The sequence below is a fragment of the Cucurbita pepo genome, chromosome 6 (assembly GCF_057944985.1).
Source record: "Cucurbita pepo subsp. pepo isolate OVF chromosome 6, ASM5794498v1, whole genome shotgun sequence".
NCBI lineage: Eukaryota > Viridiplantae > Streptophyta > Magnoliopsida > Cucurbitales > Cucurbitaceae > Cucurbita > Cucurbita pepo.
Window position 1 is genome coordinate 3,860,225 of NC_141803.1, and position 27,848 is coordinate 3,888,072.

At 35.3% G+C, this 27,848-nt stretch overlaps 3 protein-coding genes across 13 annotated transcripts; all 3 read left to right on the plus strand.

The window, feature by feature from the left end:
- The first annotated feature begins 975 nt into the window (after nt 1–975).
- On the plus strand, nt 976–4,330 carry LOC111797407 (uncharacterized). Of its 2 annotated transcripts, none has more exons than XM_087124915.1 (7): nt 976–1,134; nt 1,917–2,024; nt 2,110–2,190; nt 2,327–2,395; nt 2,519–2,602; nt 3,293–3,346; nt 3,502–4,330. In XM_087124915.1, the coding sequence occupies exons 2-7, from the start codon at nt 1,917–1,919 to the stop codon at nt 3,757–3,759; spliced, it is 654 nt and encodes a 217-aa protein (XP_086981041.1). In that variant the 5' UTR covers nt 976–1,134; the 3' UTR covers nt 3,760–4,330. The 2 variants fall into 2 exon arrangements, with proteins under 2 accessions (XP_086981041.1, XP_023536162.2); XM_023680394.2 differs by having other exon boundaries at nt 2,522–2,602; nt 3,502–4,325.
- A 391-nt stretch (nt 4,331–4,721) lies between these two features.
- FBP7 (F-box protein 7) lies at nt 4,722–9,715 on the plus strand. Its single transcript, XM_023680489.2, has 11 exons — nt 4,722–4,934; nt 5,409–5,495; nt 5,623–5,735; nt 5,828–5,944; nt 6,038–6,134; nt 6,584–6,657; nt 7,146–7,199; nt 7,295–7,396; nt 7,690–7,748; nt 8,084–8,294; nt 9,352–9,715. Exons 1-11 carry the CDS (start codon nt 4,925–4,927, stop codon nt 9,409–9,411), a joined length of 984 nt encoding a protein of 327 aa, XP_023536257.1. The 5' UTR covers nt 4,722–4,924; the 3' UTR covers nt 9,412–9,715.
- A 977-nt stretch (nt 9,716–10,692) lies between these two features.
- On the plus strand, nt 10,693–27,748 carry LOC111797281 (sister chromatid cohesion protein PDS5 homolog B). 10 transcript variants are annotated; one of them, XM_023680244.2, is made up of 27 exons: nt 10,693–10,953; nt 11,705–11,935; nt 12,066–12,247; nt 12,914–13,034; nt 13,992–14,213; nt 14,919–15,135; nt 15,221–15,366; nt 15,455–15,612; nt 15,685–15,834; nt 15,913–15,961; nt 16,497–16,685; nt 17,382–17,561; nt 18,516–18,655; nt 19,628–19,754; nt 19,868–20,008; nt 20,158–20,226; nt 22,158–22,291; nt 22,707–22,824; nt 23,650–23,784; nt 23,890–24,086; nt 24,178–24,310; nt 24,428–24,541; nt 24,627–24,713; nt 24,820–25,266; nt 25,611–25,715; nt 26,324–26,370; nt 27,001–27,748. In XM_023680244.2, exons 1-25 carry the CDS (start codon nt 10,858–10,860, stop codon nt 25,635–25,637), a joined length of 3,810 nt encoding a protein of 1,269 aa, XP_023536012.2. In that variant the 5' UTR covers nt 10,693–10,857; the 3' UTR covers nt 25,638–25,715; nt 26,324–26,370; nt 27,001–27,748. The 10 variants fall into 10 exon arrangements, with proteins under 10 accessions (XP_023536012.2, XP_023536013.2, XP_023536015.2 ...); XM_023680245.2 differs by having other exon boundaries at nt 25,611–25,690; XM_023680247.2 differs by having other exon boundaries at nt 24,820–25,226; nt 25,604–25,715.
- The last annotated feature ends 100 nt before the right edge of the window (nt 27,749–27,848 follow it).

Below are 27,848 nucleotides of genomic sequence, written 5' to 3' on the forward strand. Positions count from 1 at the left end.
CGTTTGGCGTACACTCAATAGCGTAAGTTTATAATTTAGTATTGATGGTAATAATTGAGGCAATAATACAGTAAATTTTTAATGCAGTAAATAATTTGTCCATTTTTGTATATTTATATTCATTTAAAAATAAATAAATAAATAATCTCTCTCTCTCTATATATATATAGACACACACACGTACACGTCACAACTAAAGGTTCTAGCTTTGTTGGACTGACTTGCTAAGTGACTAGGATGATTGTCCTGACTCTCGAGCCACTTTTATTCTCTGCCCCTTTAAGGTTGGGTTGGATTGTAACTTTATTTTCGAGTGGGTTAAGTTAATACTGTTTGATGAAAGTCTCACGTCGGTTATTTTAAGGAATAATCATGGTTTTATAATCAAGGAATACTATCTTCATTGTACGAGTCTTTTTGGAGAAGCCCAAAGTAAAGTCATGAGAGCTTATGCTCGAAGTGGACAGTATCATACCATTGTGGAGAGTCGTGTTCATCTAACATGGTATCAGAGTCATGCCCTAAACTTAGCAATGTTAATAAAATTCTCAAACGTCGAACAAATGACTCCAAAGAAAAAGGAGTCGAGCCTCGAGCTTCCTCGAAGGTATAGTAAAAAATGACCAAGACTCTAAAAGAAAAGGAGTCGAGCCTCAATTAAGGAGAGACGTACTTTAGAAAATGATCATTGGTTTATAATATAATACTATCTTCATTGTATAAGGTAATTTGTTCGAGGGGAGGTGTTGGATGAAAGTGTCGGACAATATCTTACCATTACTCAGTTTTAGGTATTTTTAAACATGTTTTAAAAAATAAAATTAATTAAAATTTGTAAAGCCCACTAATAATAATGGGCCGATTCATGTAACTGGGCCTTATACTGTTGGGCCATTCTGAGACGATGGTTGGGTCCTTTCTTCTCTCTACCGCTTACGGAGTATATAAGATGTAATGCATTTTCTTTTAGGCGGCAACGGATCGTCGTCGAGATTCCGAATTTTTTGTTCGACTTCCTTTCGTGTTCAGTTGCTAACCGGCGGTTCTAGTGCGTACCTTTTCTTCTCGGAGCCCCTTTCGTTGGCGGCGAGTGATTTATTGCGATCTGCGCGTTTCGGTTGTTTGATCAACATCGTAAGTATTCCATCAACTTATCATGCTTGTGATCTTTAATGTTATGTATGAAAATTGAGGATCGATTGTTCTTGGATTTTTCTGTTTGTTTACCTTCTGCCTCTCTTAATTGGAACATATTTAGGTCAAGCATCATCGTTTTTATCTTCCAGTTATCTAGGTTAGTTTTAAGGTTAGCCAATGATGAACTGAAGTTTTAGTACGTTGGTTTTCTGGTGAAGGCGATTCTTCTGCATTTGTTCAACCGATTTTTTAGTATGCCTTGAAAAGAAGGGTGGAAATACAGTAGACGTAAATGTGAAGTTAGTTCTCACGGTCTTGTTTTGTATTTTTGTATTTGTACATTGAAATAACAACTTTATTTTCGAGAAGGAGAATTCGGATATTGATCGTCAGTGTAATTCTCTTATGTTCATTAAATTTGCTTCTCAAAAAACGTCGGGCGGGAATTAGCATTTTTATTGAATTTGGAAGCATTTAGTCATTGTTATAATATATTTGACAATTCCAGTTTGTCTTTCTTATTTATTCTTGAGATGACATGTTTCTGGTTGGAACTATTTTTTTGGTTTGAGAAGGCTGACAAGTGTGTCACTGGACGTCGTAGCTTAAGAACGCTTTCTGTTTCTCTTTTCTTTCTCTCTTTCGTTTCGTTTCTTTTCGAACAACTACGGCTTTCTGGTATTAGTAGATTGTCATCGTCCATAGTTTTAAAAGATATAACATCCAGTTATTGAAACTGATTGCATTTTGATATTTGTAAATGTTGCTGTCGTTTTCAGATGAAAACTGCTGAGGCATCATTGTTCAGTGTGTTGTGCGAACATAAGGATGAAGATTCTTCATCCGATGATGAGTCAGAGGATCTTGGTGATGTTCTTGACAGTGAGGTGTCCTACTACTTAGCTTCTGGTTTCTTAAATTCTTGCATGTGTTGGTGTGGTGTTTTAACCTGTAGTTTTTCACAAATTATAGGTGAACTCTTACCTAAACACTAAGGAGGAGGCACATTATAAAAAGATTATTTGGGAGCAAATGAACAAAGATTATCTTCAGGTTAAAGGCTTCTTGTCCCTCTCAATAACCCTTTGATTGCTAAATAAAACTCTTCACTTATACTTACATTGGAAAAAGGCGTTTTATGCGTCGATCATAGTTTAATTTCCAAATCAATGCTATGCATGGGTTTCAGGAACAAGCAGCTAAGAAAGAAGGCCATGATGTTGTTGGAGCTGCGGCCATTGTCAAAAAGTCAAAGAAGGTATTTAGCTATCATTGCATTTTATGTTTGGTAAAAAGTTTCTTATCCAGGAAAACATTGGATAAGAATTTTGAATCTTTTCATTTTATAGTATGATTTATGTTTTCTCATCCTGTTGGAAAGCAGAGGCAAAGGGTAACAGAAGCTCCAATAAACAAACCTGCTCAAGCCGAAACAGATGCAACACGCGAAATGCTAACTAAGAAGGTATATCAGCAGCATAAACTAATGAATAGAATCATTGGGTGGGCATGTGTCTCGTTGAATCCGTTCTAGTCTCAATTTTCAATCGTTACGTTTCTTAACTTCGCATTCCTCAGGCATGTTACTTTCCAATTCTATAGGACCAACTTTGTATATAGAATCATCGGGTGGGGATGTGTCTCGTTGAATCTGTTCTAGTCTCAATTTTCAATTGTTATGTTTCTTATCTTCGCATTCCTCAGGCATCTTACTTTCCAATTCTATAGGACCAACTTTGTAATGCTTCAAGGCCACCGATAGCAGATATTGTCCTTTTTAGGCTTTCCCTTTTGAGCTTCCCCTCAAGGTTTTTAAAACGCGTCTGTTAGGAAGGGGTTTCCACGTCCTTATAAAAAAGGCTTCGTTTTCCTCTCCAATCGACGTGGGATCTCACAAACTTCCACTCACGATTATCTTATTGCACGTGAATAGGATGTGGTTTTATGAAAAAATTTCTTTGATATTCTTTTTCTCAAATCATTTTCTCACGAAAGTCTCGTATGTTATCCACATGATTGTTTTGGGATTGTTTTGGCATGGGGAAGGGTATCTATATCCATAATGCCATGATTTTCGTGCATGCTAAGCTAGTTTGTTTGTTTACGTTACACCTATTCAACCCATTAGCTTATTTCCCACAATTATTCTCTGCAGAGGCTCAGCTCAAAATTCAACTTTGATGTGTTGGACAAACTCTTCACCGACACGGTATGTTTATCGATTTCTTCCATATTGTTTCGGTATTTACATAATGACTGTAATTGTATCAGCAGATGAGGTCACCAAAGCTTAACCTTCCTGATTATTTCAATTAGTACTCAACGACACATGGTTCTTATAACTGCCTAACAATTTGTGTGCAGCCTGCCCCTGACTCAAGCAAAAAGCAGGAAGCCTCGAGTTTCGAAGAGAATAGTTTATCCGCACAAAACCACTCTATGAACCAGCTTGAAGAAGACCTAGAAGGCAATAATCATGTCGATACGATATCTGAAGAGAACGCCATCGACTTTGAAGATGAAGATCCCACAGAAGCTTATGGTAACGAGTATTATGATTACGAAAACGAAGAAGAGTATGGTTATGGATACGGTGACTATGGTGGTGAGGAGGAAGATTAGTTGATCAGTTCTTATATAGAAAGCTTCTTCTTCATTGGGCAAACTTCATGAGAGAAGAAAGGCAACATTTTTGGTCCAAATCTAACGCATCGACCGGAGAGGGGAACAAAACATTTCTTATAAGAGTGTAGAAAACTCTTCTTAATAGGTTCATTTTAAAATCGTGAAGTTGATGACGATATATAACGAGCTTAACCGTGATGTTGATGATAATACACAACGGGTCAAAGTAGATAATATCTATTAGTAATATGCTTTGAGCATTACAAATGGTATCAGAGCTAGACATCGAGCAGTGTGCCAACGAGGACGTTGGACCCCTAAAGGGGTGGAAGTGAGATATCACATAGTACTTTATAAGGGTGTGGAAACATCTTAGTAACGCCACCCAAGAGTGAATTGTGAGGTCCCACATCAGTTGGGGAATAAGGGTGTGGAAACATCTTAGTAACGCCACCCAAGAGTGAATTGTGAGGTCCCACATCAGTTGGGGAGTGGATTGTGAAGTCCCACGTCAGTTAGAGAGTAAAATGAAACATTTCTTATAAAGTTGGTCAGTTAGAGAGTAAAAATGAAACATTTCTTATAAAGTTGGTCAGTTAGAGAGTAAAATGAAACATTTCTTATAAAGTTGTGGAAATCTCTCTTTAATACGCTATTTTATTTAAAATCGATACGTAATAAAGCTAAAGTGAACACTATCTAATAGTTGTGGGCTTGAATCATAGTACGAAAATAATTAAAGTGTCAAAAATCTAAAAAAAAATATTATTGTTAAAATAAGTATAGAGATTTAATAAGGTCTAAATTCGACTTATTTGACGATCAAAATGACCAAAAAAAACATTTATAAATCTCGTATTAAATGCCACGTCATTAATTTAATTACGTCCAAAATTAAATAATATAATAGTATAAAACGATAATTTTTTAATCCTCAAAATAATTTCATCTATTTCCATTCCCCACTGTGTTGGGAGAGGGGACAGGGACCAGAAGGTTGGGGGTTAAATTACAGCCCCACGATCAGAATCTTAAATTACGTACCAATTCACAACAAAAGGGAAATCGAGGCTGGTTTCGGTTGATTTCTCTTCAATTTTTCCTACAGGATTGAGGATTTTACTCAAAATCATTCTACAAGGGAAGAATCCATTGCGCACTCATGGCTTCAGGTATGTTGTCGTTGATGTTCTGTAATTCGATCAAGTTCATACTCGGCCGAATTTTATGATTTCATCTGGGATCTTGCTTTGAGTTTATAGTGATTTCATTGATCTTTCTTTTCCTTTTCTGTTTTTTGTTTTTTCTAGGGTTTAGGCATGTCTTAATTTCTTCGCGTTGATTTCTCCTATCTTGATTGTCTTTCTCGAAAGGGCTTAATTAAGCCGTTTGCTACGAAGTACGAACTTGGAATTGAAGTTTTTAGGAATTATACTAATTTTTATCATGGTTTTATGATTCTACGAAGTACGAGCCCATTTCTTCTCTCTTGATTGCGTAGTTTTTACGTTAGATGAATTTTGTTGCTAGAATACACGTTTTTTCATTCATAAACACGCACATAGAAGCTTAGAATTTGGAATCGGGATAAATTTCGTTGTCTGTGTTCATTTTTTCTGGTATAAAGTTTTCCTGTTCTCTTGCAGATTATGCGTTGAAGGTCCCTGCTGAACTCGAATCAGCTTTGCGGTTGAAGACTGTTCAATACTTCATTACAAAAAGGCCGTGGCTTGGTAATTCCCCATGGCTCTAGCCCTTGTTTGTCGAGATGTTTAACGCTTCTGTTCCTCTCCTATAGAATTTAGTTTCTGTATTATGGTTTTTTTATATGTTCTTATTGTTTCAGGTCTTCTATTTCAGATCTCTATGGGGTTAATGTTAGACCTGTTGCGCCATTTGGAAGTTCCAGTCGTCAGCCATTTGTTGATCCAGCATTAATACATCGATGCTTGCCTGATGAGCTACTGTTTGAGGTAAGGTTTTCATGGTGGATCAATGCCTTGTTTCGAATTTTTTGCTTTCTTCCAGAACTTACTATAGATAGAGCTCTATTTTTCTTAAATAGGTCTTTGCCAGAATGACTCCTTTTGACCTGGGACGGGCGTCATGTGTCTGTCGAAAATGGAGATACACTATTCGTAATCCTGTATTCTGGCGTAGTGCTTGCTTGAAGGCTTGGCAGGTGAAGTAATCATAGGTGTAATGGCTGAATCTTCGTGATATATAGCATATAAATATTAAACACGAAATCTTACACGAGTTCTATTGTCTACAGCTCTCTGGTGTGGTTGAAAACTACAAGTTTTTGCATCATATGTATGATGGGTCTTGGAGAAAAATGTGGCTTTTACGGCCAAGGATCCGCACCGATGGTGAGAACTGTTAGATATATGAATCCTCATGAATTGACTTGGAGTATGTGATTTACCTTTGTTGTTTTCTTCTCCTCCCAAAATTATTAAACTATATAGGTTTTTCATGACTGAGATAGCCTCATAATTATTTCACGTTTTGGATAGCAAATATACATTTTCTTTAGACTTGCTTATTAAGTTTTAAAATGCCATATCAACATTTAAAATACATAATGCATCTTTCTTCCAAGATGCCTGGGTGTTATGTGCTAGAAAAGCTGAGGAATTGGGTTTAGCTTTGTTGATGGATGAGAGGTCTTCGTTGTTGTTTCGGAGATTGCCAACGGTGCTCATGTGCATCGGCCCGTTTGGCCATTTGTCTTCTGAGGAATATGTTTTCTACTGCCTTCTTGTTATCTGCCTTTTGGATTGAAAGGCATAGATCTAATTTTTGTTATGAGCTTCAGGTCTTTACGTTAGCAGGAATACGTATATACGTGCTGGGGTTGCAGAGTGGAAGATTACCAATCCAGTTCACCTGGTATGTTTGAGGAAATCAAAGGAGTGAGGTTATTTTGAGTTTTTTTTTTTTCCTTTCTTTTTGTTGATAAAAGGCCAACTTTCATGGAGAAAATAATGAATAAATACAAGGGCATACAAAAAAATAAAGCCCACAAAGGGGAGAAACCCTATAGAAAGAGACTCCACTCAAGAAAAATAAGACCCAACAAGAGAAACATGAAATCTCACAATGGACCAAACATGAGAAGACTCCCTATCAACGCTCTGAAATTTCTATTGTTTATCTCTCCTAAAAAATACCCCACAACGAATTGCACACCCTTGCTTGCCGTAAAAAACTCCTCTTCACCCGACATGGCTGATGAAGAAGAAATTCCTCGATTATATCACTAAAAACTATGTGTTGGAACAAGCCGAAGGTCAAACATACCAAAGTAGTTCTCGATTCTTCCCATTCTTTTCTCTATGTTAAATTGTATCTCCTTTTCCTTTGCCCAACTTCTGCAGGTCTGCTACTTCCGTTACATCAGATTTTTTCCTTCTGGGCGGTTTCTCTACAAGGTGCCTGTTAACTGTCATCTAGTCTTTCTAAATAGTTCATGTATGTGTTTTGTATCTAATTGCTGCCATTTGCATTTTTTATCTGTTACTTCTAGAATTCTTCACAGAAGATCAAGGATGTGGCTAAGTGCATGAACTTTCGTGCTTCAAAAGCAGACTGTATTTTTGGTGGACACTATACCTTGTCAGATGATAAGGTAATCTAAATTTGGTCTTTTTGGAGTGTTTCGTTCAACAACGTTTTTCAGATTGTAATCCGCAGGCTTTCTTTATGGTGCATTGACCCTCTCTGTAAAGTGGGGGATTCAATCCCTAGAGTGGGGGATTCAATCCCTAGGTGGACAAAAGCCTTAAATTTCTTTTGCATTTGTAGTAATTAATTTCGTTCTAACAGTTGGCTCTTACGCTTTGGCTTTCAACTAGCTATTTGTCCAAACCTGTTCTTTCTTTCCCAGTTTTTACACCAGAACTTATGATCATGTCACTGCAGGTTGAAGCTGCTGTTTTGTACCCGGGCGCACGTCCTACTGTGCTCAGAATCCGCATGAGGTTTGTTCTTGGCTTGTCTAATTTTTTAAACTGTGTTGATCTTGTTTAGTTCGGGGTTTTGGTCACCTATACGGTAGAATGGGTCTTGCATATTGTTCCTTCGTATCAGCCAAAGAATTTGGTGCTTTTTTAAAAAAGAAAATGAAGCAATCTAGTAATAGAACACCCTTGAATTGTGTTCCGCTTTATAAAAGAGTCTGGATGCAAATTGACTAACGAAGCACTAGTTGTAAAGAGGATTGAATTAAACTTATTTAAAGTCATTTAAGAGCGTTAATAATGAAACTTACTACAATTAGCTGAAGGTTTCTTTTGTTATCTGTTGTTCTATATAGGCTGAGAGGAACCTCGACAGGGGCTAACAACCGAATGGATCTATTGACCCTTGTTACCAGCGGTATGAACAATAATGAGGTTAGTGATCCAGAAGAAGACATCCTTGGCATAGTGGAAAGGTGGCGGGATGATGAAACACACAACCCAGATGTGCCTGCAGTTTCTCATAAGCGGGGTCTGACACCTTTTATATTTGTTCCTTTTGATCAGGTATTTCCTTTTACTTCATAGCACCGTGCCCGTTATAATTTAGAGATTTAAACACGCATTTAAAGTGAGGAAGATACCAGGATCTTGTCTTTTGAATTGCACAATAGTTCAAGTGGAATCTAGTGGGAAACACCAATGTTGGCTTGTAGTTGAACACCATTTAGATCTGCGGTTAAGGTAGAGTGGATATCCATGGAGATACTGTCTTCTTTGGGCTTTCCCTTTTGGGGTTTCTCTCAAGGTTTTTAAAACGCGTTTGCTAAGAAGATGATTCCACACCCTTGTAAAGAATGCTTTGTTCCCCTCTCCAACCGATGTGAGATCTCACAATCCACCCTTCGGGGCCCAACGTACTCGCTGACACTCCTTCCTTTCCCCAATCAATGTGGAATCTCACAATCCACCCCCTTTGGGGCTCAGCGTCTTCATTGGCACTCGTTCCTTTCTCCAATCGATGTGGGATCTCACAATCCACCTCCTTTCGGGGCTGAACGTCCTCGCTGACCTACCGCCCGTTGTCCACCCCCTCAGGGCTCAACGTCCTTGCTAGCGCACCGCCCGATGTTTGGCTCGAATACCATTTGTAACCGCCCAAGCCCACCGCTAACAGATATTGTCTTCTTTGGGCTTTTCCTTTTGGGGTTCCCCTCAAAGTTTTTAAAATGCATATGCTAGTGAGAGGTTTCCACAGCCTTGTAAAGAATGTTTCGTTCCCCTCTCCAACCGATGTGAGATCTCACAAATTAACTCGAACTCGAAGTTAGAATGTCATGCAAGACTTTGAAGTTCCAACTTTTGTGTTGTTCGGGTGGATATGTGAATGTAAAGTTAACAGTTTTTAAACTGCCATTTACCATCTTAGTTTCATTAGTAAATGAAATCCATGGTATAATTGAACAATTTTTTTTTTTTTTTTTCTATAACTGTTTGTATACTATGGTCCAAAAGTTTGGTACATGGACTGGACCCTTAATTTAGAAATGTAGTCTTAGAATCTCTGTTAAACGGTTCGAAATTTTTGGTATCTCAATGTTTTTGAATTCTTTGGCTGATACAGGTGGAAACATCAGAACTAAACTTGCCTGTAGAGAAGATGGACTATTTTTTACCTGGCTGATGCTCCAACTTTACTGCATCTTTCTGTATATATTAGTCAGTCCAGCCTTAGAGATCATATTTATTTATTTATTTCCCGGTCGCTGCCTGTGTATAAATAACGAAGCACGTGAAGTTGCCCGAAAACGTGACAATTTCTTTGTTTCCTCTCGTTCTTGCAAAAATGATGCCTGAGTTTGTTTATGAACAATGGTACCTTAGGAGATTGAAGATTGTAAATGTTTAAATTGTTACTAGGCTTGTTGAACAACACTTCTTGACCTAGATCCGCTGCTTAACTTATCACATGGATTACTCGTTTGCCATGGAAGGACTTGCAAGATACAAAATTGAAAGTTCGCATTTTTATTAAATTTACGTTTGAAAATTATATTTACTAGATTGATTCTTGTTTGAAAAATTCAAAATTTTCATGAACACATGAACACGCAAAAAGAGTACAGAGATTTGTTAGACACTTAAAGAATTGATTCTTGTTTGAAAAATTCAAAATTTTCATGAACACATGAACACGCAAAAAGAGTACAGAGATTTGTTAGACAGTTAAAGAAAGTTCGTAAATAAAATAGATAATTTGATAAAATATCGCACAATACTTTGTATTACAAATTTTACTTTATTTATATATATATATATAAAAAAAAGTGAAACATTTATTTATAATTGAGGGTTCGGATTTTTTTTTGAATTTTTTAAATTTTTTTTGAAAGAGTACTTTTTTAAATAAATTATTAAAGATTCCCGTCCAAAATTAATAGCAAAAGTATTTAAAAACCTTTTTCGAGGTTAAATATATTTTTGAGATTTTTCTTGAAAGTTCGAACGTAAAATTTATAAATATTTTTAATAATTTAGTCGGGTTTTAAAAATATTATGCTATGATTTATTTATTAATTTAGTAGATTTTTAAAATATGAATAGAAAGTAAATAACAAAATAAAAATAAATTTATAGTTATCAAATTAAAAATAAGTCTTTCCATCTTAAATCGACTAATTGATTTAATTTTTAACTAATTAAGCTATATTAGAGTTAATTTAGGCATAATATTGAAAAATAAAATAAAATAAAATAAAGCGGCGCTCTCCAGACTCTAGTAACGGCGGTTCGGTTTCCCTGGTTTTGATATAAAACCGAAAGTTTTCGGTCGTCTATACAAATAAACCGAAATAACCGAACCACTCCGGTCCATAAGAACCGATATGATTCGGGTTGGGATTTCATCGGTTTTTTTGGTTACCCATCTTCTCACGCGCTCATTGGCGCGGGAGTCTCTTGAAATGCTAACGAATTGGCGCCCTTACCAGAAATTCACTCTCCTTCTGCCCATTGCTCACTTCTCTTGTGGTCTCTTCATCCGTTTGGTGCTTGCGTTTTCCTCAACCCTCACCTTCGCGCTTTACTCTCCACCCTCCCAATTAGGGCTTCGTAGTTCAGGTCTTAGCAAATGGATCAGTCTTCGCTGCAACTCATCCACGACGTTGGAACTAAATTGAGCAAACAGTCTTGCCCAACTAAGGATTTCATCGTTAAATCCCTCCGGGTAATGTTCCTACGTCGAATTTTCTGTTGTATTACGCTCTGAAATTCCTCTTTGGTCGGTGTCTGATTGCATTGTCCCCGGGTGTGTTATTCTTTGCTTACTGAATAAGTTGACGATGGTTTTGTATTTGTGGTTAATTGTAAGTTCATACGTGTTTTTTTATACGAAGATCGAAGGGTTTTCTAGGGGTTTGTTTAAATTTAGGTGGGAGGTTGTCAGTGTCAGTAGCTTATTTGCTATTTTTGTCCAATTTGAAATGTTAGAAGGAGGTGCTTCTGTTCGTACTTACGCAGTTATGCTTATGAAGAACATGTCTAGTTCGTTGAGTTGTTTGGACTTGGACCTTCCGACACGCTCGAGATGAATCCATAAAACTTGGGATCAACTAATAGCTCGCTTTCTCCCTCTTTGGCTCTTTGCATTCACTATTGATAGGCGTTGAGCTGATAGGACAACATTTTCCATTGAATGTTAAAAAAATTACGCATTAAACTTGTCGGTTCCTCTGTTGTATTTTGATTTCTAATTAATTCCGAGCATTTCCGTGATTTTCTTAATTCATCAGAATGAAAACAATTCACCTGTAATATCTCGTCGATAAAACTCCGAGTTTCCTTTTGTTTTGCGCCAATTTATGAGTCATCATGTTCCTTAGTTCAGTTCTTACAAATTCTATCTGTCCATAAATGGGGGGTTTTCATTTCTTGACTATCTTTTCCATGTTACTTGATCTTCAAAATTTCTATTGCAGCAAGTTGTCGATGCTTTTGCATGTTTGGAACAGTCTTACGTTCCAGATGCCAGCGGGAAGTCAGAAGCAGCCAAGAAAATGGAGAGTTCTATAAACCCTCTAAGGAAATCTATAATTAATGGTCTTCTACGGAATAGAGATAAAGATGTGAGACTTCTATTAGCCATATGTGTTAGTGAGATTTTCCGGGTTTTGGCACCAGAACCACCTTTCGAAGATAAATATCTAAGGGTAATTCAATAATTTTGTTGAAATATACACTCCCTTCGTATTATAGTGAGTGTTCATGCGCTAATTTATCTTTCTGTTTACTATCCAATTTGTCCCAATTTTTAATTCTTTTTAATTTTAATTATTATAGGATGTTTTTATACTTCTTTTGAGTTCTTTTTCGGAGCTAGCGGATACAACAAGCCCACTTTTCTCTTGGAGGGTTAAAATACTAGAGACAGTGGCACGATGTAAATGTTGTGTGATAATGCTCGACATTGGATGCAACGACCTGGTATTGGAGATGTTCAATACATTTTTCTCTGTTTTGAGGTCAGTACCCTTTATCTTGCACTTCTCTAGTATTGGGGCTTGCAGTTTTTTTCTTCCAGTGTGTTCAATAAGTTTACTGATTTTCGGTTATGCCAATTTTTTTAAGTTACTCTTTTTCTTAATTCCTCCAAGTATTTTACAACCCGAGGCCTTATTTCATACATATCATCCTTAATGCTTTCAACTTTAATGGGTCAGTTTTGTTGTGTTTGAGACAACAAGTTGTATTGTATATTGGGGTATTTGTAGTTTATCAGAGGAATAATTTAATTTATCCCGTGCCTTTTGGAGGATTTTTATCACAGAAGAATTTAAAAAGGTTCATTTTATGCTCAGTTATAAACTAAGCAAGTTTCCTTCGAGGTAGTGGATTCGTGTTGGGGAGTATTGGCCCTCAACTAAAATGTAATGTCTTTTTTGCTTGCTCGTTTTTTTCTAATACATGCAAGCTTGAATGAAGAAAAAGTACTACTTGTACAAAATATGTATTTTTGGATCGCATAAGTTGTTAGTGTGTTTAGTATGATAATTTCTATTGGTTCTCGAACTTCAACTTATATATGCTTCTTTTAATATATGCTTCCCTATATTTTATTTGTTTGGTTACATTCACCGTAACAACCCTTTTAAATGGTTTTATATTAACAATAGCTCTTTTTTCTGTAGAGACTATCACGAGCCTAGTTTGGTTAACAACATTCTATCAATAATGACCCATATTCTTAGCGAGGATGCCTCTCTACCGCTAGTAGATGTGGTTTTGCATAATCTTGTAAAGGAGGAAAAGGTAATTAAATATATTGATGTTTTTTTCTCTCTCTTTGGAGTGATTAGAAATATTCGTCATGGAGAACATTATCTATGGGACAAAATTTAAGGTAACTGTAATTATGATACTCTTTTACTTACATAGTTTAGTTTTAGTACGATAGTTGTAGTAATCTTCTTGAATGATGGTGCATTCTGCATTGTATAATTAGTCGATTTTGTGAGAGAAAACAATTTAGGGCTATTTGATTGATAAAAAATCTAATGTTTTCAAAAGTAAAGTTAATTAGAACACAAGAGTTAAAAAAAAAAAAAAAAAAAAAAAGACAGTAAGAGAAGTACACTACATAAGAACTCCTTGAGTTCATAATTGATCCTCATTATGAGAAGGGTAACAGGTAACTAGATCAGAAATGTTGATTTTAGCTGACAAGTCCAACATACAGGTGTTATTCCTAACTCTCTTCACAATTTTGAAAAGCTCAAATGACACTGCACTAATTTTTCTACATCCCCATGAATCTGTGGTTAATGAAATCTAATGATTCTTCTTCTCTTGAGAAGAGTTGAAAATGACGGTTCTTCTATGGGTCTGAGTTATTGGCCTTCTGACAATTTGACTTCCAGGTGCTTGTCATTAGATCTACAGCTAGTAATTTCCTATCAATGAACAAACTCCTTCCTTTTGCAAGTCACTATAGAGATTATATTTATTTTTTGTTTTAGGAAATTTTTGTTTCCATTATAGGTGTGTCATTAACTCTACATCTAATCTCCAGTGTGCTAATAATTTCCAATTTATAAACAAGCTCTCTCCTTTTGCAGGTCACTGCTGAAACATTTTATTTTTATTTTAAAGAAATTTGTGTCTGTTTTAGACCCTGATTTAGTTAGTAAATGACCAATGATTACTTTTTTAAACGTGTGTTTGAGTGACTTCGTGTTTCCCTGACAACTCTCCTTTTCACATTTTCAGGGTGAACCTACAGCTGCTTCTCGCCTTGCAGTTTCCATCATTGAAACTTGTGCTGAGACGCTTGAACCATTTATTTGTGGATTCTTAACATCTTGTATTTCAGAGAGAGATGTTGTGGGGAGTGAACTCAAAGAATTTTACCATGAAATAATTTTTAGAATTTTCCAATGTGTCCCTCAAATGCTTCTTCCTGTGATTCCAAACTTGGCTCTAGAGCTTGTGGTATGTCATTTATTAATTTGGTTGGTTCATTTTTTTTTCCTTTTCACTCCTGTGTTGCAACTGTGGTATATGACTAGCAAATGGTTTTATACAATGTAACTAAGTTAACAAAAGGCAGAAGAAGATCAAATGAATGACCATAAAAATCTCCAGTTGGTCTGATATGAGATGAGTAGTTATAATGAAATGCCTTTGATTTTAGACTCCAAAAAGTAAAGACAACATCCCAGAACTAGTCTAGGCTTTCCTTATTTAGCTCTCTTCCTTTACGCTCAAATTTCACAAAACTGACTCAAAGCCTTTTCTTCTGATCCTTGAAGATGTGCCCACAAAATTACTGCACCACGAAATCTTTGATCAATTTTTCAGATTTATTATTATTATATTTTGTGCGTGTTCAAAGGCAACAACAATTTTTGCTTCTTGTAAAGAGTCCATTAGAGAACCTTACACTCTTAGGAATTTTGTTTTATCATCAAAGCTATTCACAAAAAGCTGACTGAATACTAAGAACTCTTTTTGGCCGAATGATTGGATAGAAATTTAACAGAAAATTTGTCACTCCTTTCAACCACCCTTTCTCATGCTCCCCAAAGTTTGCCTTCAACCATCTACACTGCACCCACTGGTCTCTAATAGTCACTCCTACACAATTTCCAGATGCTTAATTTGTTTGTTTCCTCATTATATCTCTATCCTTTGTAGACAGATCAGGTTGATGTAAGAATAAAAGCAGTTAAACTCATCGGTAGACTTTTATCTCTACCTGGACACTGTGTAGCACAGAAGTACCGAGGACTTTTTATGGAGTTCTTGAAAAGATTTTGTGACAAGTCTGCAGAAGTTAGAATTCATGCCATCCAATGTGCTAAAAATTGTTATACGGCCAATCCTGCTAGTTCAGAATCTCTGGAAGTTCTTGGTCAGTGGTTAAGTAGTTATGATGTTTTTGGATTCTTAATCCATTATGTATAGTATATCTGATTAGTTGGTACTCATGATCTCAGCTGCAGTTGAAGAACGGTTACTAGACTTGGATGATAGAGTGAGAACACAAGCAATAGTTGTTGTTTGTGATATTGCCCGATCAATTAGCAAATTTGTTCCAGTGACACTAATATCTCAAGTTGCTGAAAGACTACGAGATAAGAGGGTATGGTATTTTATTGTATGTGGTTTCTGTTTGCACTAGCAATCAAAACTCACCTATTATTTGATTCATTGATTTATTTTATTTGTAGATATCAGTTAGGAAAAAAGCCCTTCAGAAATTGTTGGAAGTATATCGAGATTACTGTGATAAATGTTCCAAAGACCAATTGACTATGAACAATGACTTTGAACAGATCCCATGTAAAGTCTTGATGCTTTGCTATGATAAAGATTGTAAGGAGTTCAGGTTGGCTTATCATCTCTTGGATTGAAACTATTTACATTATCTTTATATATAATAATTATTACCACATTTTAGGTCCCAGTGCATGGAACTTGTTCTTGTGGAAGATTTGTTCCCAGCTGATCTCTCTGTTGAGGAAAGAACTAGGCACTGGATCCATTTATTCTCTCTTTTCAATATCCATCATGAAAAGGCTCTCGGATACATTTTGCTGCAAAAACAGAGGTATTATCACTAGCATGTTTTTCATAGTAAGATTAATTAAAAGGTTTTACATTTTTCTTTTATTATTTTCCTTTATAGGTTACAAAATGAGTTGCGAACATATTTGGGTCTACGTAAAAAGGACAAGGTATGTTGCCTCGCTTCTCTTCCAAATTCTGTTGTTTGGTAAATTGTTTGCTGGATTATAGATTCATTTGTTCATGATACTGATCACATTGTGAAGATGTAATCCACTTATGTTTTATTTATTTTGTACATATAATATAATAACACTAGAACTGATATTGAGTCTTCCAAATGCATCTTAAGTCATCGGAGTGTGAAATTTTTGTGCAAAATGCATTTTAGAAGTGGACACATTGTTTAACCTTGCAAAGTTGTGATTTGCTCCGTTTCCCTTAAAAGGGGGTAAAAGAAACTCAACTCTATATTTCGTCCAAAGTGGTTCTGTGAGGCATGCGCTCTATTGTTAACCATAGAATCGAAGTCCCATACTCGCTTTTTCCTTTTTGCCAAAGGTAAAATTCATAACATGGTTTATTGTCACAGTTGAATTATGATCAAGAGAAAAAAACTTCTTAACAATCAGATGTCTGCTTTCTGAACATACGATTTGATGGTTTTCTTTTTCCTAGTAACATTTTGTTGTCTTGTTGCTACAGGAGAACCGATCAGAAGAAACAGAAAAGCAAATTGAAACTGCATTTGTCAAAATGGCAGCCTGCTTTCCCGATGCTACAAAAGCAAAGGAGTCCTTTCATAAATTAAATCAAATTAAAGATAATAATATTTTTAATTATTTGGAACTTCTACTCGATCAATCGACAATTGTTGAAGCTGAGGCCACCAGAGTGCGTAGTTTACCTTTTTTTCTTTTCTTTTTGTAGCTTATTTTTTGGCTGATATTTTAGTTGAATTATATGGTGTTTCAAGTTTTTGCTGCTGCTCTTTCTATTATTTGATTTGGAATAGTTCTTTACCTTGACTTGTTGATATATAAGATTATAAGATAGGTTTATTAATTCAGTATCTCCCTTATTGCTAATTGTTTGTCTCAATTACACAATTAGCAATACTTAAATTCAAAGCAATTATGTGCTAGTAATATATTTAGTCAATGGATGAACTTATTGCTTTAGTACATGATAGAGTTGTAACCTATTACTTTATTGCATGATGGAGTTTGCATCAAGTCGTATCAAACTCACTTTTCTGGGTTCACTGATTGTCGACAGGTTGAGTGGCTCTTATGTTTTCTTTGGCAATGAGCATTAATGACCTTGACTTTGTTTTATTTATAGGTTCCACTTGTTCTTTTTGTGGACTTGTATGATCTCATTAGAACCGTTGAACTAAAAATAATCATATTCATTAGAAGATGGGAAAAGAAAAGGTTTGACTGTGGCTGTTTATATATGATTTGTATATTTGACGGATGAGGCCTTGACTAGTTTACTCTCCTATGTGGGATTGTTACACAAATGATTGATGTATGTCATCTTGCATGGATTAATAGATTTTAACTTTTTTTAATTTTTTCTTTTCAGGACAAATTGTTGAGGATGATAGGAAGTAAACAGCCTCATTTTGAGTTTTTGAAATCACTCTCCTTAAAGTGCTCATATAGTTTATTCAGCACCGAACATGTACACTTTGCATTAGACTGCATTCTTAGCAACAGAGTCGGAAACAAACATTTGGAGAGTCCGACTGGCAAGCTTCTACTGGTAAGTAAAATTGCAACATGTTGTTGATTCTAGGTTGATGCGGCCATATTTAAATAACATTGGTTATGTAACTTATTTACTCTCATTTCTTTTAAATAATGATTTTTAGTAATTTCAGACCAAATTTTTTTTTTGGAGTTGGAATATTATGCATTATCACCACTAAACATCAATGCTTAAGCTGCTAGGCTAGGGTGTATTATATCTTATAATATATTCTTAACTATACAATTAACATAAACTCTAGGATTCACAACAATGCATTAGCTTCATTGTGAAGTTCAAACAAAATGTGTGGTTAGAAATTGTTTGGAACTTTGCGATAAACATAAAAAAACCATCTCCTTTTTCTTGCTTTTGTGGATTTCTTATTGGTATGCTGCTAGCAATGTTACTTGTTGAAAATTTTTATTGGACGAACTGTAGAAGTTTGTATAAAAGAACTAATTGATGACAAGGAGTTTTGGACAAGGCAGGTTACTTAGCTTCTGGGTGGAGTTTTTTTTCTTTGTATTTTATTTTTGTTTAAACTTTGTTATCATTATCCTATTTTGATTAGTGATAGTTGTGCTAGCTGAAACAAAAAAATCTATAAAACTAGTCAAACCATGTCGATTATGTCTTATAAAGTATAAAACTAAAAAATAGTTGAAAAAATAGTTGGTGAGTTTTGGCAAACAACTGACAGACCTGAACTTACTGCTTACACATTTGAATTCGTGATAGCTGGAGAGCCCTGTATTCTCTCTAGAAAATTTGAGTTGATAGGATGCCTTATTTCTTTCGTTGTTAAGGTTTTTTTTTTTTTTTTTTTTTTGCACTAAGAAAAGTTCTCAAAGCTTTCAAGGAATTTTAGTTATGATCTTATTTCCAAGGAAAAAAATCACTGCTTTACAATAAACACGCTATAGTTGTGGACCTCAGTACTTAGTCAGCACGGCCATTTGTTCTCAGGCTATCATCAGCATTTTCCCCTCACTCCTCAGAGGCTTGGAAGGCCAACTGCTGAGGTTGTTGGAAGAAAGCAATCCAATTGATAGTAAGCTGATCGAAGTATTGTCTAAAGCTGGCCCTCACTTATCAATTGAACTCAGGTAATCGCCATTAGCAGCTCATGTATGCATTCATAAAACATCATTTTACTTTTCAAGATGTTAACAAATGGAAACTTCGAAGTTATAATGTTGGGCAGTGTTTTTGTTAATGTGAGTTGATTGTGCCTGTTCTTTAATGTGTACTTTGCAAGTTAAATTTGAAATCTTTTCCTGTCTTGTATTCTCTCAATGAAAATTTGGTCGATTAAAAAAAACCTTCTACAGCTTTTAGATGATTATTGCAGACTCTGGATTCTCTTTCTGCTTTAATGAACATTAAGTAATTGTTTCTTATAAACAATAAATGAATTAATGAACATTAAGTGATGTTGAGAAGGCATAGATGCCTTGCTTTACATAAGTATCTCATTCATGGAGAAACTACACTTTTACTTTGAAGTTTGGGGTAGAATTTTAGGATAACCAATTTTATATCTTGTTCTTCCTATTAAAAGAGGTAGACAATTGATATAGGACATATTCTTGAATGTTTTTTTTTTCTTTTTTGGATAAGAAACAATTACATAGATAAAACTAAATTGTACAAAAAAGGTGAAAATCGCCTCCAAAGGAAGTTCCAACAAATTTCTTCAATTGGGTAAAAGTGTTCAATCTATACTAGCAAAAGGGGGAGACATTTTTGCACCATTATAAGATGTATGCTTGAATAATGTTTATACTATAGAAATCTTCCTCTTGAATAATCTTTTTGAATGACTTATTGGTTGATAATTGATATAAAAAATGTCTTGTAACTTTTTCCTCTTTTCTTGTTTGTATCTATGTTTGAAGTCTTTGGTCGCTAGCTGTATGCTTAGATAATGTTTTCCAGTGTTCTGGTGTTAGTTGGATGCAGAGTCTTTAGATGTGCAATATGAGTGTTATGGTGCACATGACGAAATCTTCTGGATAGTTGTGGATGGAGAGTATCCTAAAATTTCTTGTTTCTTTCTGTTTCTCTTCCCCTAATAGAGATGTATACCCATTTCTGGAGAGGTTATGCTTGGAGGGTACTCGTGCTGAATCAAAAAGAGCTGTTTCTGCCATTGCAGCTTTAGCTAGTACTTCTGGGCATTTTTGGTTCTCTAAATTATGTAAGGTACGCACAAATATCTTTTGGAGGTATTGCTATTCATATATTCTTTTAGTTATAGGTTAGTGACATTCAGAAGAATAGCTTATGGAACCCTTCTTCTACATTTTTTCTTCCAGGAACTGGTTGATTCTCTACACAGGGGATTGAATCTCCCAACAGTACTGCAGTCTTTAGGTTGTATTGCAAAATATTCTGTTTCAACATTTCATGATCAGGATGCAGGGATCATACCTTATATATATGAGAACATCTTCCACGTAATTCTTTTGAACTTCCTTTTTTAAGTTCATTTTTCTATAATGATTATATGCATATCTGATCTTCAATGCCAGTGCCTTCTAGTTTTGTTGATTTTTTTGCTTCCATGAGTTTTCTTTTTACCAATATGTTAACCTTATATATGAAGGTGGACTTATCAGATAATTTAAATAAATTAGACGACGATGCTGCAGGCAGCAATTCTTCCGATTTGAAGGTAAACATATGGCGACTTGGGTTTCATTTATTTTTCAGTTTACAAAGTTGCGATTTTCATCTGTTTTGAACCTTAATATTAGATGGGCATTGGAGGATGTTTGTATGAGGAGATAACATGTCATTTACTTGGGTAGTTTTTTCTTTTTCTTTTTATTATTTTTCAGGAAAGGAATCCTTTTTTTTTTTTTTTTTTTTCTGTTTCTTTAAAAAAGTAAGCACTGCAGAATGGAGGGGAAGATAAGATATAAACACTTTAGTTTGAAGGCAAGTGGGTATTATAAAAAGTTTCTCCAAATACCCCGTAACAAAAGAATGGAATAGTTAAAAAAACTTGAAAAGCACCATAAGGAATCCAAAAAAGAAGCTATTCCCAGATGCCATCACCGTGACCTCCTTATTTGTTTTATCTTCAACATTCTACCGGTTCTTTCAACACTGCCCATAAAATGGCTTTTATGTCATTCACGTTGAAGAAACAAGTTCAAAAGGAAAGAGACAAATACTTAGAAGAAAAAAACTTCTATTGAGATAGTAACAAAGATGTCTATTACTTATTTGAAAAGAAAAACAAACGAAGATGGTCATTTTTAAGCGAAGGCTCTCTCTCTCTCTCAATCCCTCACTTCACTCACTTTTCTCACTTATTGTAGCTTCGTTCCCTCTCTTTATATGTGGGTACACACCTCCTACTTATAGGCAAGAGATACTTATGGCTTGAAGGAAAGAGATTTTTCTTGGGCCCTTCATGAATATAAAATATCCGTGATATTTCTTTGAAATCTATCCTAACTGAAATAAATTATTTCTTATTTCTTGGAGCCAAATGAAAGACTAAGAAATTTATTTACTATCTCTAAGATAAATTTAGAGACTACATATATTTATGTCATTTACGTAGATACTCCAAGATACTTCTTAGTGTTGTATTTTATTTTAACAATTGAACTATAGAACTCTGATCTTCCGTTTGCAAATATGACCGCATATCATTTGTTGGATATTACCTGTTGACCAAACACCTTCAGTGTTTCAGCTCGCAATCCTTAGTCACCTCACTCCGAAGAAAAAAAAAGTTGCAGGTTCACTTTTTGTCCAGCGAAGTTGATGAAAAGAACAAATGCTGACTTTCTTTTTGGAATAACCTCCATAGTATAGATATTGCTAAAAGACCACATAAAGACCAAGAACTTCAACTTTTAGGGCATTCTATCCTCAAAATGCAGAGATAAAAGCATTGTCCAACATCAATTAACGAATAGACATTGAAGGAAAGCATAAAAATTTGGTCGAGAGAGTGAAGACACTTGACATCCAACTAATATCTTCTATCTTCTGTGAGGCTGGCATCCAAGATTATAGAAAGGCCAAACCCTGAAACTCTAGATTGTCACAAGAAAGGGAATTACTCTTGGACTATGGGGAAGCAGTCTAAAGTAGCCTTCATTGTCCTTCAACTCTAGAGCTGTTAAACCAGCCATCCACCTCTGAAATCAATCATTCCAGGACATTACAGGAGAATCCCTCACATTAGACTAGGAGAAATGACGGTTGGACATGGGAAGTTCAATCAAATTATGATCTTCAATCGTCCTATTTACTCTCATCATTGCTTCTAGAAAATGTACTATTAAAGGATTTTTCCAGGGATCTCTCAATGACATCGAACAATAAAGAGAATTTCTATCAATGGCAAACTTCTTTCTGAAGGATGAAAAAAAACTACTAAGCCATATTAATTCAATATCTCAGAGAAAATCGTTTCTTGCCATTTTAAATTGAGTTTTTTATGGTGAAAGATCTACTTGTTAGGCATTGAATTCATGTAACGGGAGGTACACTGTATTCTTGCATCATTAGAAGGTATTAGTCTGGTGGCCTATGGATGATTTTTTTTTCGTGTTGTAGTGTTATTAATTTCTTTATTTGCAGATTTATGGGCTGAAAACACTCGTTAAGAGTTTCTTGCCACATCAAGGAACTCCTAAAAGAAAGGTTGGCGAGTTTCTGAACATTTTATCACGGATGCTGAACAAGTGCGAAGCTTCTGTTGAAATCATTCCTATGTATGTATTGAAGTGCAATGATGGACAAAACTTGTTTTTAGAAACTTTTCCTTATCACACAAGGTTGCTACAGATTATGAATTGTTCCTTGTTTTGCAAGTTCTACACACCTATAATCTTAGGTTTGAAGCTGCAATTTTGTCATCCTTCTGAAGATTACATGATTTATTGTTATCGAATTAAATCTTTTCTTGACTATTGCAATTTCCCTAGCTGTTGAATTCTTTTCTAAACATGCACTTTTTTTTTGGCGCTCCTACTTTCAACAGATTACACTTGTCTTTTAATCTCTCAGTCAAGATTGATATTTTTTACTTCCACTAAGCTTGTATGTAACCGTAGTCGCTAATAAAAATATATTAGGGCATTATTTGCTTCTCCCAAGCTTTAAAATCCTGGAGATTTTATGATACAGTGAGGACAATCAGGCTCGGATCAGACTAGCTGCTGCAAAATCAGTTCTTCGTCTTGCCAAAAGATGGGATTCACAAATTACACCAGAGATTTTCCATTTGACAATCTTGATGGCAAAGGTACATTTCTTTGGTTTTGCTCATAAATCTGCATACAGACAGATGAACATGAATTGTAAGAAAACTGGGGCAATGTGAATTCTTAATTAATTAAACAAAAGACATGACTAATTATGACTGGTGCATGAGAGACCCTAGATTGAAAAAACAGTCAACTGTTATTCCATTTAACAAGTGTTGATGGCAGTTCATGTTAATGTTTTTATTAAGTTTAATGCTTATGATTGCAATTTATTTTTTTACCCTAGGATTTAACGTTCCTCATTCAGTAATTTTGTTCGAAGTATTACTGTAATGCTCCAAACACTGCCCAGAAATTGCCATGACCGAAACTTCAGGAATTGGTCCTGTCCTTGCTTTGTAAAAGAAATAAAAGTAAGCCTATTAAGTAAAGGCAAATGGCTTTCTTTTAGTTCTCATGAGACATCAACTGTTGGGCGTAATCCATACTATGGTTGCCAGATTTATGGAGAATTTGTGAGATCTAATGAAATGAACAAGTGAATGGTTTGAAAATTAAGGTGGGTAGTTATAAAACAATTGAAACAATTGGTCTTATGATTAGGCAGTTCATGAGTCTACCATCCAAAGTGGTGGGTTTTCCAATTCTGAGAAACTGATTTTCTTTATCGAGTTTTATTAAAATGTGTATATAGTAGACGCTATTCAGTTTAACCTGCTTCATCTTCATCTATTTTGCTTGACGTCAATTTATTTTTCTTTGACATTTACTCCTTGATTGCTATTTCTAGTTGATCTGATGGATATTAGTTTCCAAGCAACCCCTTTATGACCAGTTGGTACTTATTTCCTGTTACATTCCAGGACCCTTCTTCTTTTGTTAGAAGGCTATTCATTGACAAAGCACACAAGTTATTAAAGGAGCAGGCTATACCTACTCGATATTCTTGTGCTTTTGCATTTTGCATTTCGGACAGCATGAAAGATCTTCAGGATGATGTATGCCCATCTTTATCAGTTATGCAGTAATATTATTGTGCTTAGGTACTTTTGTCCTTTGGTCTAATGATTTACTTTCTGATGATACTATTCATTTCATTTCAGTCACTTAAATATATGGCAGAATTTATTGAGCAATACAGTAAGATAGCACGGATGCATCAAACATCTGTGGTTCAAGAAGAATCAATGACTTTTGTCCCTGCGTATATAGTAGTATTCTTGATATATATTCTAGCTCATGATTCAGACTTCCCACATGTAGACTGTCAAGATGAAAATGTATATGCTCAATTTTGTAGGTAAGTGTGCCTTTGGTTTGAATCTGGTTAAAATTTTTCCTGTCCTTAATATCAATTGGTGCCTCTGCTTGAAACATGCTCTTTTTTGCAGCCCACTCCTATTTGTGTTGCAGATGTTAGTCAATGCAGATGTAAATGGTTCCAAGGAGACTGTTTTGTATCTGCACAGTATTTTTCGTGCCATTAAGAGGGTTGAGGATGCTGTGGATATGGATTCATCGCATGTGAGAGTTTGTAGAAATGATTTTATATTCCCACTGGCCTTTGTTATCACACAGTTTTATTAACTGAAAGGGTTTTTCTTTTTATTCTTTCCTATTTTCTTTTTATATATATTTCAGAAATTGCACATCTTGGCGGACATTGGACTCTCTTTTGTAACAGCTCTAAATTCTTCTGGAGTTTCCCTGTCATGTGCCCCAAAGCAGATTTTGTTGCCGTTATCTCTATATAGAGTAAGTTTTCCAAAGATTTGACTCAGTGTGTGCTTGAGGAATCCGATCTCAAATGAACATATGATAGTTACCCTTTTTCTTGCAGGTAAATTCCAGGAAGCTTTCTCGACATGCTTATGATGAATGTTTTGTTGGAAGAGTTATTAAAGCATTTCAATCTCAAATCATTTTGGTATGTCTCTTAAGTGATTCTTTAATCTTTACTTATCATTTTATGAGTTCCATATGATTTGTGATTTGTCCTTTTGTTGCATGAATTATGTTTTTGCCCATGAAAGCCCGCTAATACTTCTATAAGAGGTGATCAAAAGTGCTTGGAGGAGGATATCATGCAAACCAATATCAACCCGTGTTCCTCAATGAGCATGAGAGCTTGTAAGCAAGTTGAAACCATTTCCTCCAGAGCAATGAAGATCAATAAAACTGTGAATCAGGAGATTATTGTTGGACGTAGACGAAAACGGGCAGCCTCTCCAACAATGTCTGCACCAATCGAATTGCGTGAATGTTCTCAAGTTCAACAAAATTTCCCAGCAAATAGAGAAAAAAGTAAATTTTCTTCTCAACGTGGAACTACAGAAGCTTCTCTGATTGAAGGCGACGCATCAATCCAGAATGTAGATGTAAATGTAACTTCTCAGGACGATGAGTTGGCAAAGAGAAGTTTGGATGATGCATCCCCAATGTACGTCAATGACCAGCTTACTGATCCTTACAGTATGAAGGTTGAAATTATTCTTAAGCTTTGTTTGTTGATCTCTGAGTAATATATCAAGTTATGCAGTCAAATTTTTATGAAATGGTATGGTTAATCAACTAATCAAAGGGCTCTCTCTCTTTACCTTACTGTTCCTTTTTGAAAAAAGAAACAGAACTTTTTTTTTGGGCATGGTTGATTTGTTACGACTTTTCAAAATTCCACGCAACAGTTTTTGCTGCAGTCTTCAATCAACGTGCCTTGTGATGATTGTTAATTAATGAAAACATGTTGACTGCTTTGAGTTTTGCATCCAGGTTGTATGTTTATTGGTTTATTTTGTATTTAATGGGCAAATGTTGCAGGTCGCAGATATCAGTGGGAATGTTGAACTGCTAAGCTCGGAAACTGAGAGTTAGGATACTATATCACATGGTTTCCTGGTGGAAAGGGTGAGAGCAATTATTATTATTTGCTGTACGTACGATCTATAATTTAGATGAATTTTACTTCCGGTGTTTACGAAAGATCTTCCCAATTTGCAACGAGGGAGGTATAACTATAGGAAGTAAAAATATTAGACAGTTTGTACCAAGATAGCTTGGTAAACAACATTGTCAAAAAGTTTTGTATAAGTCAGTGTCTTTTCTGCGAATATTCTCTGATTTCTTTCTTTCCACATATTCCAAAAGAAAGTCATGATGAGGTTTTTCTATAGTAGAGCTTTTGCATTCTTGAAAGGGTGGTATGTTAAGGTCATGTCCAATGGAGGAAATGTGATATGTCATCCGAATATATTGAGAATCGTTGTCTAGAAATTATGAGCGTATGTGGATTGCATAAATAAGTGGCTTTGTGATTCGCTTTCTTGCATAATGGACACTGATTTGGAGAAAGAGTGATATAAGGCATTCTCTTTTGAAAATTTTAACTTGTGCTAATGGCTTTATTGCTATTTTCGAAAGAGCTAAGGCAGGATATTATTTCTTCTTGTGGTTGTGGACTTCTCAAACTAACCTCTGCCTTTTGGTTTACCTTCGTTGTCATGAAATATTCTAGCACCTGATGAGTATTTTCTTCTCCAGGCCATGAAGATGGGCAATGGGTCACAGACATGTCATACGCAACATTAGTGAGTCAACCCTCTCTCTCAGCCTCCTTCAATGAGTATTAGGGACCCCTTTGAAATCGATTTCATTTTAATTTTTCAGTTTTTGAAAGTTATGGTTGTTTCTTCCCAATTTCCTTGTTTTCACCCTTTTTTTTGTAAACACTAGTTGTGAGATCCTACATTGGTTAGAGAAGAGAACGAAGCATTCCTTATTAGAGTGTGGAAACCTTTCCTTAATAGACACGTTTTAAAACTGTGAGGCTGACAACTATATGTAACGGGCCAAAGTAGACAATATCTGCAAGCAATGGCCTCGGCTGTTACACTAGTAGACAACAAAAGCCAAATGAGCATAATTTATTTATGCCCAAGTATATGCTCCCTCAAGTTTTAAAACAAAATCCAATTATCAGTTGAATTAATCAAGTTATGAGCTTAACCATACCCTTCCAAAAAGGGTGCTATCTTTAAAACTTCACTGATTCATCCCTTGAGAACCATATTTCTTCACTGGTTGTGTTTCCTTTATTCTCTTTGAAGACAAACAATTGGATAATATTTGCAAACACTCTAGCAGTCGTTCTTGAAAAAATCTATATTGGAGTGATGATGATGATGATAATATGAACCAATTTTCTTGCTCCTTTTCAGGTTGCTACAATCAACACGAATCAAATACGAGCATTTGCTGTGTTGAGGTGTTGATTTCCTAACTTTAAACCATTTTTTTAGCAGTTTATGAAATGGTATGGTAGTGTGTTTGTTTGATCTTATAGAAATGAAATTAGATGAACTGAAACCCAACACAGGGCATTCAATCTATGGCTTGTTTGAAGCCTTTCCGTATGTGTATATATATATATATATATATATATATATATATATATATATATAGATTCCCCATAACATTGGAGAAAAATTATCCTTGTATAGTCAAACTTAACTTTCTTTCAGATGATCATTTTTTAATCCCAGGATCAATTTTCCAGAGCTTTAATTCATGGCTTTTGAATCCATCTTTCACCAATTACTGTTTCTTTCTCATTTGTTCATTCCTTTTTTCTTCTTTTAGTTATGCTCAGATGTATTCATGTGTATACATACATATATATACATACATATGTATAGTTACGTGCCTATGGATCCTTAGAAGCATGTGTACAAGCTCGTAATGAGGGACGTGATCTTGCTCGTGAGGGTAATGAAATTATCCGTGAGGCTAGTAAATGGAGTCCTGAACTAGCTGCTGCTTGTGAAGTATGGAAGGCGATCAAATTCGAATTTGAGGCAGTAGATACTTTGTAATCCAGTAATTACTCTTCGTTCTTTTAATTGACTTTCAATTAAACAAAACTCGGCCCAATCTTTTACTAAAAGGATTGAGCCGAATACAATACAAAGATACTATTGTATATCTTTTCACTAGATATACAAAATTCAAAATTGAAATAAAAATCTAAGACGAAACAACGTAAACATTTTTGTTGTTGTGTCGGATC